Source organism: Diadema antillarum, unplaced genomic scaffold (genome assembly GCF_040938485.1).
Source record: "Diadema antillarum isolate AM-2024a unplaced genomic scaffold, OU_Dant_1.0 seq00000481_RagTag, whole genome shotgun sequence".
Lineage (NCBI taxonomy): Eukaryota > Metazoa > Echinodermata > Echinoidea > Diadematoida > Diadematidae > Diadema > Diadema antillarum.
In genome coordinates this window covers 2,672,686-2,688,970 of record NW_027271445.1, presented here as the reverse complement: position 1 = coordinate 2,688,970, position 16,285 = coordinate 2,672,686, and the positions used below count along the sequence as shown (strand labels likewise).

Genomic DNA, 16,285 nt, shown 5'->3' with positions numbered 1-16,285 from the left:
GTCACACAGCTTACCAGTCATACAACTCACGAGTCACACAGCTCACAAGTCATGCAGCCCATGAGTCCGACACTAAGTCAACAAGGCCCACGAGACCGACACAAATACGCGCCGTGTTGTATGAAATATGTCGAACCCGTGGTCTTGTAGCTCATGGCTGAAACTGCTGTTAAGTTTCCGTAAACATGACACTGAGTTGGATGGCTTAGAGTTTTCAACATCCTGATTTTGTGCAAATGGTAATGAATATCTAGAACTTGTAACTTTACTCGAAATTGATAACAGCTTTTTTTTTTCAGTTCCTTATCAATGACTGTTTACGGTTTATATAAATTTTGCTTGCGACTGTTTGCGTGTGCTTTGGGAGATTATTGATAGATTGTTGATGTCCAATAACAATCTAATTTACTCTCAACTATGCTTTTTTTCTTTTGTTATTCGGAGATGTTATACTTAATCTATTATACAAATATAAGTCATGGGAGGGAAATTAAAGATCATACCCCTAAACACCTGTGTCATATCTGGCACGTGCATTACCCTCCAGAGTAGTAAAAACGCCTAGTGTAATATATATATTATATTAGTCTAATAATTTTTTTATTTCTGTCATGTTGTATTTCAATCACATAAGTTGCCCCTCTCTCCTTATGTAGATGCGACGGACATGACAGATTAATATTTTTTTGTTTATTCCTCAACATAGACTTTGTAATTTTTGATACTTTAATAATCTGTATTGTATACACATGTATCTATACACAACACACACAAATATAAAGATATGTTTCAACATTCTTTATGTTAATAAACAATTTAATACGTATCTCCCATGAGTCTTTCGTCTAGAATACGAAGACACACGTCATAGAAAAAAAAAATGTAACAGCTTGTGTCACAAAATGATGTTACAGAATGAGTTATCTGAACTTACATGCTGTATATGGGTAGAAAATACGAAGACATAATCATAAATTCATCATAAAAATCATAAAACTAGAAATTTCACTTTGGCGACTGGTATGCCTCCGCCATAATGGATGGTTCTCCTAATAGGTCTAGATAGTACATGTGAACAATTTGTGATTACATTTTCACAAAATATATTTACTTAACCTTTTGACCTTTGACCTTTGACCTCACGACCCAAACTTTCACAAAAGAATCCTAATTGGGTAATGCATTTATACATTAAGTTTCACGAAAATATCTTCAGGCATTGTGTTGATATGGTGGAAATAGTGACATGTTATGTATTTGACCTTGACCTTTTGACCTTTGACCTTCAGCATGTGCACCCAAAAGTTGATAGGCACAATTTCACCCCCTGATACACATACATGCCAAGTTTCATTAGGATACCTCAACAGGTTTTGATAGTTACCTTGTCCACAAAATTCATTACGGACGGACGCAAGGACGGACGAACGGAAGGACTGAAGGACGGACAACCCGAAAACATAAGGCCTCCGGCACCACTTCGTGGCGGAGGCATAAATATTGGGTATGGATTGTCTTTAATTTGTTTGCCTCTATTCCTCTGTATGGAGGGAGGCATATTGAAGAAAATTTGTACTACATTAATTATCTTCATCACCTCTGTTTATTGATGTTAGGAATATATTGCTTAAAAAATAAAAATCGCATACATGAACAACTTTACCAGTAACCTCAACAATCTCTTACATTTCATTCCAAAGCCAATATTTTCTAGTTTGTTGTGCAAAATCTATTCAATATTTCTGTTCTCTCCGGCTCCCTCTTACTATCATACTGTTCGTCCCAGCCTTCCATCTATTTTCCAATCTTCGTCTGCTTCCTTCTTAGCTGTCTGCCTTCCCCACTCTGTCTCTCTTTCTATTCTCTTTCTTCTCTCTGCTACACTCCCTTCCTCTTTATCTCGGCTCACTTCGCTATTACCCAATCTTCCTATTTTCTGACTTCATTTTTATTCATTCAAACATTGTTCCTCGCTTTTACACACCGTATTTCTTCCTTATTATTTAATAATAAAAAAAGTGAAAACACGTAATACATGTAATTATAATGATTACATATTATTTATAGTCCTGTTAATAATATATGTATTTTTGTAAATAAATAAACCTATGCGTGTGTATATCAATTACTAAGTCATCTTTAATGGAGAAAATGAACAGTGTATAGATAACGGAACTCTCTTTTGTTAACAGTCCTTTCAAACACAACATAAACATGATATTAAACCTCAAACTTCTTTTCATGTTTTCTTTGTTATATGACCACAAACCGGTACCATCTTCTATAATTACTTGAACAGCAAGATCAACGTGAACAAAAACAACCAACCAAACAAACAAACAATTAACAAGCAAACAAAACGAATACAAAATAAGTGAGCAGTGACATTTAACTTGTTTTGATCGGGTTGATTTCCTTTGCTACTACTCAGATGACAGGACTGTGCAGGGTCATGATTATGAGTCGAAAAAGAAGAAAAAAATGTGTTTATGTCGGCTACAAACAACTTGTGTGATATCGTGGTGTGGCCTGCTTTGTGCAAAAAAAAAAAAAAAGGGCTACAACCATGAAGTGTTCATTCAGGTGTCAGCAATTCAACAATATTTCCAAGTCAAACATTGAGAAACGCCATTACCACTGTACAGCCATGTATTACAAAGGAAGTGAGGCCTACTTGTATATGACTTGTCGCCAGAGTACTGTGGCAGTTAATGACTGTAATAATTGTTATGTAAGTTTCTTTCAACAGGTCACTGAGTCGGATAGGGTGGGTTTTCACTGTCCAGACAATATTCAAGATATTAGAAGTGGATATTTATAACCTGGAATCATACGTTTTATACTCAGAATTTAATGAAACCAAAACCCAAAGAGAAATGTGGATTGAGTGAAAGCAGCAAACAAGCGGTCTGGCAACCCCTTCCCCAACCAGATATTTTGTAAGTTTTCATATTTTGATTATGTACACCCATAGGATATTCATATAGGCCAAGTTTGTTCATGGGCTCCGTGGACACCCACCGGAGGGCCTTTGGACACCCGCCGGAGGGCTCTTTTGGCGGGTCCCTGGGGGCCAAACCCGCCCTCAAAGACGAGGATGACTGGCATTTTTGCAATGAGAAGGGTGGCCCCATCAACTCTGTGGGGTCAAACCTTTTGGGCTTGGTGGGGTAAATTGACCATCAGCGAGCTCTTAGACTAACAGACACCTCCATTTGCACTCAAACCTCTTCCCACGACCATTCGGTTTCAATTCTTACAACGACACCGAAACTGATCCCCCATTTATGATATTTAATGATCACAGTTTGAATGACTCCGAAAAAAGTTATTCAAGTTCAAGTTCAAGTTCAAGTTCAAGTTTATTCCGTTTCTCGACAGTAAAAAAAAATAACATAACATACATCACTCTTTCTTCAGTGATAAGAATCGTACCAAAAAAACAAACAAACAAACAAACAAGCAAAGTGAGTTTAACAGAGTAAAACAGTACTTGTATACTTGCAGATACATTACAAAGATACATTACAATGCCTGAAGTAAATTAAAGTAAAGTTGAATATCAACGTACACAAGGCGAAAAACGGAGGGACCCACTAAAAAGACGAAGCTTGTAGAGTGTGGGCCCCTCAGGAGAGAAAGAATCAGTGAAAATATTGGTAACAATTATCGGCATCAGGACAGCAACGAAAATGTCTGAAGTAACAATAGCGAAAACAGTTGTAACAGCAGAAAAAAAAAGAAAAAAATAGAGAGGAAAAAATGTTTAAAAACATTGACAAAATAGAAATAGAAATGGAAGCCCATAAAGAGTCAGACAGAAAAGGAAGAAAAACACAAAATGACAACATTAACATATAGTATGGACATAAAACGACACTGGGACATCGACGAGGCTATAGTTAAACGCAAAAGACAGACTACGACAGGAAGTAAGACTAGCACAACGGAGATAACAATACACGAGGGCTGGACGATGGAAAACAAAAACAAGACAGAGACAAGACCAGACGGAAAAAAAAAAAATCCCTCATTATATAAGCGTATAAAGTGCAGATCCCGAAGAAAAATCCATCAACTGCATGACTAACTTAACCCAAAACTTTATTCACGAACTTGGCGGTGGTCAGCCAGTACGAGCGACAATGTGTAATCAACTATGCGGATTTTATGAAAGGGGTATCAAAATGAATAACGTGTAAAACTAATCCGATTCATGACAAATGTTGTTGTAAAATCGCAAAAGAGAGGCTTTTAATTTGCGTTTAAATGAATACAAAGAGGGAGCTGTTTTTATATCGTGGTTCAGAGAATTCCAATAGTTTGGACCAGTGTAGATAAATGAATTTTTCCCTAAAATTGTTCGGAAAAAAGGTAAATGAAATTCATTTGAACGTCGGGTTGGATAGGAGTGAAATGATTGGTTTTTAAGGAACATTGAATCAAAAATAGATGGAAGTGAACTGTTATTAAAAAAGTACATAAATTGACCTAAGTTGAATAAAAACAACTCATTTATTTTTAGTAACTTATTAGACGCAAACAGTAAATTTGTATGTGAACGTGTAGGAGAATTACAAATAATACGGAGGGCTTTTTTCTGCAGTAACAACACTCTATTCAAGAGGGTCTGATGAGTATTACCCCAAGCCAAAATTCCATAATTCAAATAAGGCAGTATCAAAGTGGAGTATAACATGAGTAATGACTTTTGAGGAATATAAAATTTCAATCTGTTCAAAACACCTATATTACGTGAAATAATTTTACAGATATGATCAATATGTGTTTTCCAAGACAGTTTATTGTCAACAATTATACCAAGAAATTTAAAATCTAATACACTTTCTAAATTAATATCATCTAAAACTATGTTAGAATTTAATACTTCGACAGTATTACTGAAAAGCATATATTTTGTTTTTTGAACATTCAATGATAATTTATTAGCCCTGACCCAATTAGTAACTTTTAACAGTTCTGTGTTAACTTTTTGGACTAAAATATCAACATCATTGTGAGCAAAAATAACAGTGGTATCATCTGCAAAATGAATAAAAGAAAGTATTTCAGAAACAGAAGAAAAGTCATTGATATATACTATGAATAACAACGGTCCTAAAAGACTTCCCTGTGGAACACCACACTTAACATCTCTTATAACTGAATTATTATTTTTAATAGTAACAAACTGTTTCCTATTACCTAAGTAACTCTTAAACCACTCCAAGGCCTTCCCACGTATTCCATAATGCGATAACTTATAAAGTAAAATGTTATGATTGATTGTATCGAAGGCCTTGGAAAAGTCCAAAAAAATACTAATTAAATGAGCGTGGTTGTCAATTGCGTTAACCACGTTATCAACGAAATGAAGAATTGCATGAATAGTGCTATGTTTTTCTCGAAATCCAAACTGAGACTTGGTAAAAATTTTATGTAAATTAAAAAATTTAATAATTCTAATATAAATTATTTTTTCTAATACTTTAGACAATGAAGATAATAAAGAAATTGGGCGATAATTACTGATATCCAGTTTGTCACCCTTCTTATATATTGGTATTACTTTCGCCAATTTCATTTTATCAGGAAATATACCATGAGAAATTGATAAATTAAAGATATGAGTCAAAGGGTCTGCAATTGCAGATATGACTCCTTTAAGAATACAATTATCAATACCATCATAACCGGAACTGCGCTTACTTTTAACAGAAGAAACAATATCAATAATTTCATACCTATTCGTTGGAATAAAAAAAACAGAATTTGGGTTACATTGACCTAAAAATTCAGTAAAATTTTGTTTTGTGGCCGGGATATCTTGAGCAAGCGATTCACCTATCTGAGAAAAATAAGAGTTAAAAACATTGGCAATATCAACAGAATTGTTAATCAAATTATCATCCGATTTAATTTGATCAATCTCTACTTTTTTGCTCTGTATATTCATTGCCCGGTTTAAAACTTTCCAGGTATTTTTAATATCAAACTGAAATTTTGACAACTGTCGTGAGTAATAATTTTTCTTCTCAAAACGTAAAATTCTGATTAGTGTATTTTTATAAGATGTGTATTTCCTTTTCGATTGATCAGTATTTTCCATTTTGTATTTATAATATAGACGATTTTTTCTGTTAATTGAGCGAAGAATTGATTTAGTTATCCACGGTAACCTAGGAGTCTTCTTATAATCCATTCTTTTCTTTTGTTTAGGAATTATATCATCCAAAAAACAATTCAAAATATTCATAAAATTGTCAAAAGACAAATTAACATCGTCACTGTCATATACTCGTGACCAATCTGCATTATCAAGAGCGGCATCAAGACTGGCCAACTTTTCAGGGGACACTCTACGTTTAAATAAAGGAAATGAAGATTTGGAGTCATTAACAAGCGTTCTCAAAGTAAAGGAAGTCATTATTGGAAAATGATCCGTTATATCTGAAAGAATTATAAAAGAGTCAGGGAGGGGTAAAACATTACAAAACATATTATCAATGAGAGTTATTACACAACTGCCGAGTTTAATGCACTGATTAAACACAAAACATTTCAGTCATTTCTTTTTATTTTTATCTAATAGGTGAGTACAGCCACGTTTCAACTTGCTTAAATGTCTTATATTTATCAAAAATATTTCTATGACATGATTTATTATAATATATGTGTATATTTTTCTAGAGACAGGCTTTAATAATATAAGGCTGTGCCTTATATTCGTTGTCTCCTAACACTATCCAATCATTTTGATTTGTTATACTTCTTATGAATGTTGTTGTAATGATAATGCTTTTGTGTAGTCTAATTGATTGTAATGCTGAATGTTTTCTGTAATATATGTTCATTTGTTTTAAGGAAGTGTTGAATAAACCTGAAAAGTATTTGTTTAGTCTTTTTCACATCAATGGCAGATGTTTGAATACGAATTTCGATTCTATAATAAAATCTTTAATCTTTACACAATTTTGAATTTAGCATAATTGGCATATCGGAAGTTTGGCTTGATATAAATTCGGCACCAATATTTTAGACCATTACTAAATGTATCGTTCCGATCGTTACTTGGGTAAGGGAGATAGGATTGCTTTCTTCATTAAAAATAGCATCGATATGAAAGTCAATGGTACGCTGAGGGTTCTAAACGCCCACACCGTGTCGTGCGTATCACCACGAAGATTCGTTTGCTGTATGTTTTGTATGGAAGTATTCACATTCCAGCTATGCACCAGTAGACTACTTTACACATAACCTGTTTATTTCCCCGCCAGCTAAGCTGGAAGTGACGTATACTCGACTACAGCATGAGAATATTAGGCCCAAGGTATCATATTTGTATTTCAAGTTTGCTGCTGGTATAGGAGTTATTGTGCTGATCTATATTATCTGAACATCAGTAAATGTGTACGTCATACTACAATGCTGACTACCATCAGGTACATAACGTACTTCGCCTGGGTAGAATTCATTGAAAACTATAAACTATAGAAAGTGGTTCCATAACATTTTGCCATACGACAATAATTGCTGACATGAAATATATGCACGTTAATCCAAATATGATTTTATATAAAAAAAACCTACACTAATCCTCACATTAAAATTTACCTAAAACGCTCTCACAGCCCTTTCACGTGTTCCAGTAATCCCCATCGCAGCCTTTGGAGAAAATAAGACCGGATATACTTTGTCTCAGGAGCAAAAGTGGAATGTAACTTGGAAAGTACAGGAAAACTAATCTGGCCATAAGAAAATCGACGTATTTCTACTGTCTTTGAAAGAAAGACATTATTGACGATACCATTCACTGGGGTGAAAGTTCAAATGCGAGTTTCTTCAATTCGTCTCCCGCTTCAACTACTGGTCTGTACATTAACAAACATGTCTGAAAAGGGTAACCAGTGGGAATAGAGCCTTTTTTCCTACATGTTTGTTAATTAACAGATCAACAGTTGCGAATAAAAGCCCCAGTCCATAATGGATCCTCAATCTACGCGATGATCCGGGGAGTTCCGGGACAGTTTCGCCCTGCATGGAGCGTCAACGAGCGTTGATGACCAGTCACATAGACATGCCGGATCACTCCGGGGTGATCCGGGAAGGGATTCTTGTTCATTTCCTGATTCCTGTCATCCTTGGGCATCTAGGAGGCGAACACAAAAACTGTTGAAGGTCATAAACATATGGCGTCATCCGGCGGGGATTGCCGTGTTGGTCCGTGTAAGTGTCGTTTAGATGCCATGTAGATTCTGGGTAGATGATGTATAGATGTCGTGTAGATGCCGTGCTGTTTCGGCCTTATCGGTTTAGCTGCCGTGTTGATACTGTGTGTAAAGTCATCAACGCTCGACGACGCTCCATCCAGGACAAAACTATCCCGGAACTACCCCGATCATCGTGCTTATCGCTGAGGACTTTAAATGTGACTATACGTCAGTAAATCGCATCTGAACCTTCACCCATCTGAATGATGCTTATCTTTCCTTCATGTTTTTTTTTTATTTTTTAGTATGCCTTATCCGCCTCATGCCCCACTCACATATAAACACGGATGCTCAAGGATATACACGGTGATCCGGGGAGATCCGGTGAGATCTGGGATAGTTTATACCTCGATGGAGTGTCGACGAGCGTTAGTATGACTGTGTACACGGTATCAACACGGCAGCTACACGAATAAGGCCGGAAGAGCGCGGCATTGACACGGACAAACACCAAGGTGTCAACACGGATCTTTCCTCGGATCACCCCGGATCAGATCCGGGTTTTCCGGGGTGATCCGGGCTGTCTCTGTGACTTTTGCATTAGACTACTCAACATAACAATGCAGGAATTTCGGAGCTTCGGTATTTGATCCATATCCATCGTGTCACTGCCGGCAACCAGGGACAGCCTGGTGGTAATGTCGCTGCCCGGAGAACAGTAGGTGACAGTTTCGAGTCCCACTGATTCCTAATTTTCTGACGTGTTTGTTCATAGCAATTTTCCAACGTGTTTGTTAATCAGCAGTTGCGATCTTGGCAAATGTCATTTTGAAAAGGGGACAAATTGAAAAAAAATTCGCATTGGTAATATCTTTATTTTGTTCTTTCATTCTCGTGAAATGCAAGACCTTCTCGTCTATGTCTGTTTTCCCCTTGAGTTCATGAATTTTACAGAAATCACCTTTTTTGTCAAATGAATCTCAAAATTTCATCGCATATTGAAAAATTTCTAACATAAAAGAGAATTTAGTATGGGAGAAAACGACGATTGGTATGGCTTGGGTTAATCTGTCTGTTTGTTTGTTTTTTGACGTTGTTTTGGAGATTATGACAATGCCAGCTCTAAGATCGAGCAAGCTCAAAGTAACCCATTATGTTCCAATCTATTTTTGTTTAAGATGCCGTCCATTTCTTATAAATAATCTTCCCCTTCAGACGTGTCAGGAAACAACAAAGTAGACGAATGAAAGTGTTCACCAAAAGATACCATCGCAAAGTTTGCAAATGATAATGACACTGGAGATGACAAGAAAAAAAAAAGTTACTATAGCTTACGAGGTTTAGGAGTATTGTATTACTTGTGAGAACAAAAGTATAAACAAGCAAACAGACAAACACAAACATACAAGGCTCCTTAATTCATGTCATCAACTGTATTTTGTTGTTGTTGTTGAAATCTTCAAGAGGTTCTCCCAGGACTAATTCTATAAAGAACCATTTCTAAAAGCTGTCCATAACGTTCTTAGCAATATCATACTAGGTGACAAATTAGAGCCATTTTGATTCTGTTTCAGTGACATCTTGTAGGTCTGAACATTAGGTCTACTTCCTTAAAAAGTTTAGGTTCAATATTTTGCATAATTAGGTGTGTGTTACAGTTAGTGTTGTAGGTAACGTTAGTTTGATTTGCTATCAGATGAAACATAGCTATGTTACTGATCTATTTAGGTATTTGAATCCATGAAAAAAGGTGTAGATAGTGTCATTCATAAGATTTCCTTTGTAAGTCTTTGCATCTGCACCATTTTATAATCCTAGATATAATGGCGCTGAAATACTAAACAAGCCCGTTCACAATTACATAGCTCATTTTCCATGCACTTTGGTACAAGTGATCTTTCTTTGTTTTTCTCACAGTTTGTTTATAGGCACTTCATTTGTTTTGAAAGCGTCAAAATGCATAAGCTTGTCCGACGTAACAATAATTTGGAATTCATGTTCACACAAAAAATGAGCTTGCGTTGAGATCAGGTGATCAGAATACTCCAGAGTTTGACAATTCAGCAGGCATAAATTTCATTGTTTTGTATTGGATGCCGTAACAGCCTATTTCCTAGTGGCTGTCATGTTGATGTGCTGGCAAGCACCAATTGGACATGGAGCACATGAATAACAATCGCATCATAGATGGTAATCTCCGTGAATTTGCAAACCCAAATGCCTGTTAGTACATAAATAATGACCTTTTTTCTGCTCATGCGCAAAGTGTTTTTACAAACTGGTCTTTCGAAGACTCCACGCAATCCAATTGTACAGAAAGTACTCCTGAATATTCATATTGGAGGTCTGCCTTTGGATTTGTGAGAATAATGTGTGTATTGTACAATGATACTCATGGAAGATACGAGTAAACAGTTACGTCTCCTACGAACAGAACTGTGCCAAACGAAAGCTGTATGAGACATCATGCTGGAAATGCAAAGCCATCAGACATAATAAGCAAGCGATCCGCTGAGTCGGGGAGTTCACTGAGCGTCAACTGAACGTCACATAAACTTCCACGCATTCATTTAACAAAGCAATTTCGTCTGTCTCGGAAAGACACGCTGCTTTGGGTATGTTTGACTGTAACCATTTTCCCCCCAAAAAAATGTGATAACTGGGATTCCTTCGCAGTCTATCGGAGCATAACAGTTTCACGTGCATTTAGCTCATTTCTCTGACAAAATATTTCGCTCTTTGACTACCTAACATGGATAGAAGATACGACCTCACTCTCCTGTTAACATTGGCTGTTACTCTTTTCTGCAGCCAAATTGGACACGGTAAGACAGCTTCATTTTCTTGATTCTGCACTCAGTTTAACGTTGTCGATTCCAAGCCGAGTAATAAAAACAAAGCTTCTTCAAATCGACAGTCAACCAAATACCTACCAAATTTCGAAAATGTCTGTCACTGCGTATGAAGGAAGTCTGTTTGCTGCTTAATATTATTCCATTTTTGTATTTTACAGAATTTGAATATTGGTCTGATTCAGTCCGCAATCGCATGATTTGAACTGAAATGAGGCAAACCAGACTAGTGTTTCTCGTAATTATTCTGTTTTGTACAATTTTATGCAAAAAAAAAAAAAAAAATGTATGTTGAATAACAAATATATTACCTTTGATGCTTAGATATCCTAAATCACCTGTAACTTGCTAAAAATTTGACCTCCCTACATGTATTTCTCTCTGTAATAGAAACAAAAAACGAATACAACGAATATTGAAAAGAGAATTAGTAAATTAAGCTTTAGAGAAAAAGGAGGAAAGCGAATTTAAAGATTGTTTTGAGATCAATTACATGCTGAGAATCAGGCGTACCAATGCCCATAAGTATGTATTCTAATTGTGGCTTCTGTGTGACTCATGACCGTATTGGTAGTTTGCGTGCGATTTCCCACACAGGGTATTGACGGCATATACAGTTATGCAATATCATACTTATAATAAACATAGGCCAGGTTAGATACTGCCTGCTTAAATCAATTGTTATTGTTCACAGCATAACTCATCAACGAATTAAATTCTGGAGTATATGTGTGCTTTGTTCGTCTTTTTAAATTCCAGTTGTAATTCCTGCGTGGTACTCCTGTGAGGTAGTGCACTGTGGTACATTGTATTATCCTGTGATAGTTCTTTGCTATAGTATATCAAGGGAAACACAAACAAACAAACACACGCAAGGATAACTTGCAGTATTTTTCTGTGGTACACTTGATTGCATTTTGTGCAGTTTGGCCTTATGTTATTGCTGTGTGGTATTAAGTATTGGCATGTGCTACTGCTGTATTATATTATGTGGTTTTGCTGTGTGGAACTCCTGTGCAGTACTGCTGTTTGGCATTGTCCTGTGGTAGTCCTGTGGAATGGGCGACAGAATACCACAAGAATATCCTGTGGTATTTTCCGGCTGTACTTTCTGTTGTATTTTCTCTGGTTTTGTTGTTTAGTACTTTTGTTTACTATTGCAGTGTGGTACTGCTATGCGATGCTATGTGATTTTGCTGTGTGGTGATCCTGTGTGGTACTGCAGTGTGGTATCGTCCTGTGATATTATTATGTCCCGTTGAAATTGTGAATAAATGTCTTACCCGGCAATATTATTATCATAATTTTAATGACGTACCCAATTTCCATTCACTTGTGGGTCTGTGTATAATGCGAAAAATCGGCAACACTACATTTCAACATGCTAAAACTTGTGACACGTTCTGTGGTATTTTTTTTTTTGACAAGCTATGGTAAATGACGAGTGTGACCTTTGGGTGAGAAACCACAAAACCTAGAATTTCACACTATGCAATTTGGCGGACACATGGTATTGCAAAATACTACAATATGTGACACAATCAGATTCTTGTGTGGCAAGCTGGAGTAACTGTGATCATTATGTGATTTTCGTTGGATAAATACATAGGCTAGAATTCCACACCGTGACAACGCGACTGTGGGCACACAAGTTTCACCTATTATAGTGTGTGGCACACTAACTGTGGTCATTATTATGGTAAGCTCTGGTAACTGTGATTTCTATGTGGTAAGTCACATAATTTTGAATACAAAATGTGCTCTTACGTGAACACATCTTTCCCACAGACTGCAATATGTAGCCCATTATGAATATCATGTGTAGTGGTAAAGTTATACTACTATTGGACTAGGGCCTAGAAGGAGACAAACCACGTAGTCCATCGTTTCACACTGTGACATCTCTGTGGAGACGCTATTTCCATGGACTGCAATAATGTGACACAATGTGCCTATTATGCAATTACTGCAAGTCACTATGGATAATAAGTATGTGGTTAATCACACAGTCTGAAAATTCATACCATGACAACTTTATGAGCACAACATGTCCACATACTGCAGCATAATAATTATGACACAATGCGAAAATTATGTGGTAAGCTGTGTAACCGCGTATGACTATGTGAGTTGTATGCGATGATCCAAATAGTTTGAAATTTAACACTGTGGCAACACTGTTAACACAATATATGTGACCGTGCGCCACAAAACGAACATAAAGTCGCACACACTGATTTTGCGTGAGGACTGAAAATAAGTGAAATGGGTCAACATAGCCGATCTTGACTTTTTCATATTTTCTGAAAGAGCAGATTTTCTTTTACTTTATGCTTAAATTTGGTATCATAAAACGGATGGGAAAATGTGTCTTTTTTTTAGCAGTTTATCTCGAACATTTTGGTAGAATAGTGTGATTAGGTGTGTCTTTAGTGTCCCTTTTTCGAAAATATAGTGCTACTGCTTTGAAAGTTGGCATTAATTATGGACAGAATGTGTTAATCAAGTATGCTTAATTTCAGTTTAATCTGATAATCCCTTCATTGTAGTAACTATGGTGGTGTACTTCCTTTTTTTTTTGTCCCATTCATCGCACAGCCAGCACGGTTTGGTAAAGATTAAGCGCTTGAATAGACACTGTACTTCAGAGCCTCTTTTCTCAGTTCACACTTTTCCTGAGTTAGTGCATTCTTTCCAATATTTAGATAAGATAAGAGAGTCCGTTTGATTTGAGTTATACATCATTTTAAAGCTTAAAGGTAGGGAATCCCATTTGCATGCCTTAAATGAAGAGTTGTATAAATACAGTGGTATGTTGAAGAGAGTATCATTTTAGAAACTCCCATAAAGTATTGAAAGTAGAAGGTAACATTTAGTTCAATTTTTTTTTGACCGTTAGATTTTGAATGGAATTTTTCTCGGGGCTTACCGTAAATTTCAGTACATTACTAGGCTACCTTTGCAGACCAATGCACTGCATATGTGTCCATCATGTATATTTTGTGAAGAAAGTTAATCAACACTTACAAACATTTCTATGTACATTCTTGCCACACACTATATATGTTATTACATCAGGTCTTGTAGTTTTAGATTAACTTTGTGTTTATAGATAACAAATACAGAAGACTGCAACAAAAAGGCTTAAGTGTGGCTGACATACAGAACTACTGAGTAGTTGAGTTTTGTGCATTATTCAAATTGTAGATAACCGTTGACTTCCAAATTTCTAAGCAGTGGCCTAAGTAAGTCCCCTGAGGTTCATAATTAATGTTTTGCTGCATTTTGGGAGGTCTGTAAAAGGCTTCCCCTACCTTTAAGGTATGCTCTTTCAGAATAAGGTCTTAACTAAAAAGTCATGTCTGGCGACTTTTTGTTTGTTTTGTGGTGCAGAGTCACATATTCACACATTTTACATATAGTTAGCTGTGTGAGCACAGTGTGTAATACCACACTGTGTTTGTTGCTTATGGGCAGATGAAAGTCAAAAGTAAAAACAACGCCGTAATACGTAATACGTACAGCTACAGGTACGTAACACAGCAGCGAGCACACGTAATGTTGCGGTACCCGGACGCGCCTTGTCGCGTCGGGCCTGTGAATGAACCAGCGCAGCGCCAGCACTGTGACTTGTTGGCACTATGCGCGTGAAATCGAGTGGCAGTGTAATAGTACCTGCGGAGTCGAGGTGCATTATTATACAGATAATGAATGTTTTCGAGTGTAACGGACAAAATATTTCATGAGGCGAAAGATGAAATGATCTATACAACGAGGCGCGTGTTTTTCATTCACTTTTTAATTCTTTGATAATGAGAATAATAATGATAAAGATAACACGACTCATTAGGGTTGTAGATCAGTCATCTTTTTTTCCGACTCTTTATAATAGTGCATTTATGGACATAAAGTCGGGTTTCTTATGTAATTTCGCCAGATTTTTTTTTGAAGAGTATCAAAATTATACATTTTTCGAAAGGTTATTGCACAAGCAATCAGTAAAACAATACTTTCATAAGCACCGATATATATATATATATATATATATATATATATATATATATATATATATATAATAGTGTGAGTCGTGTGTCTTCAGCTAATGATGAACCCCTGGGTCGTCGCATCAAAGGGCAGAAAGCCCGAAAGCAAGAGTGAAATCACTTGCGAGGATTAAGCAACGTCTACCGCCTCCTTACTCTCGTTCATATATATATAAATATATATATATATATATATATATATATATATATATATATATGGCCGCCATCTCAGATTTTTCCAGAATGGCGGCCATAAACATGTTTTCTTTATAATATATCGGCTTCTAAATACGACTCTGCACCTCACAACAAACAAAAAGTCGCCAGACATTGATCTTTAGCTAAGACCATATTCTGAAAGAGCAGACTTTAAGCTTTAAAATGATGTATAACTCAAATCAAATGGACTCTCCTAACCTATCTAAATATTGGAAAGAAAGCACAAACTCAGGAAAAGGGTGAACTCAGAAAAGAGACTCTGAAGTACAGTGTCTATTCAAGCGCTTAATCTTTACCAAACCGTGCTGACTCTGTGATGAATGGGACAAAAAACAGGAAGTAAACCACCAGAGGAACAACAATGAAGGGATTATCAGATTAAACTGAAATTAAACACATGATTAACACATTCTGCCCATAATTAATGCCAACTTTCAAAGCAGTAGCACTATCCTTTCAATAGTTATTAGAGTTGAAAGTGAAGAGTGTGGACAAGGTTTTCAGAAATGAAAAAGGGAACTCTACCAAAAACGTTCGAGATAAACTGCTAAACACACACACACACACACACACACACACACACCACACACACACACACACACTTTCCTGCCCATTTTTTGATACCAAATTTTAGCATAATGTAAAATAGGACCCGCTCTTTCAAAAATATGAAAAAAGTCAAGTTCGGCTAGGTTGACCCATTTCACTTATTTTCAGTCCTCAGGCAAAATCAATGAGTGCGACTTTATGTTCGTTTTGAGGTGCACGGTCACAAATGACCCAAGAATTTAATTTTTACAGCAAAACTACCATTTTTAGGGCCAAGAAATGCAATGGTAGCAAAATGGATAAACTAAATTTATCAATTACCTCACATAACTGACATTTTAAATTTTATCAATTGTTTTACAAGCGACCAGACATGCACATTGCAATAAGAATGTCCATGGCAGTGGAACCA

The 16,285-nt window shown here is 36.3% G+C and overlaps 2 protein-coding genes across 2 annotated transcripts in view; both read left to right on the top strand.

Annotated features, from left to right (window-relative positions):
• The window catches only part of LOC139733523 (uncharacterized), a 666,293-nt gene that overhangs the window by 148,228 nt on the left and 501,780 nt on the right, over positions 1-16,285 (top strand). The gene's annotated exons all lie outside the window — the stretch shown is intronic.
• The window catches only part of LOC139733504 (uncharacterized), a 52,083-nt gene continuing 46,631 nt past the window's right edge, over positions 10,834-16,285 (top strand). Inside the window, exon 1 of the mRNA XM_071644314.1 lies at positions 10,834-11,035. Within this exon, the coding sequence (XP_071500415.1) occupies positions 10,963-11,035 (73 nt within the window). The 5' untranslated portion in view covers positions 10,834-10,962. The remainder of the gene's footprint in view (positions 11,036-16,285) is intronic.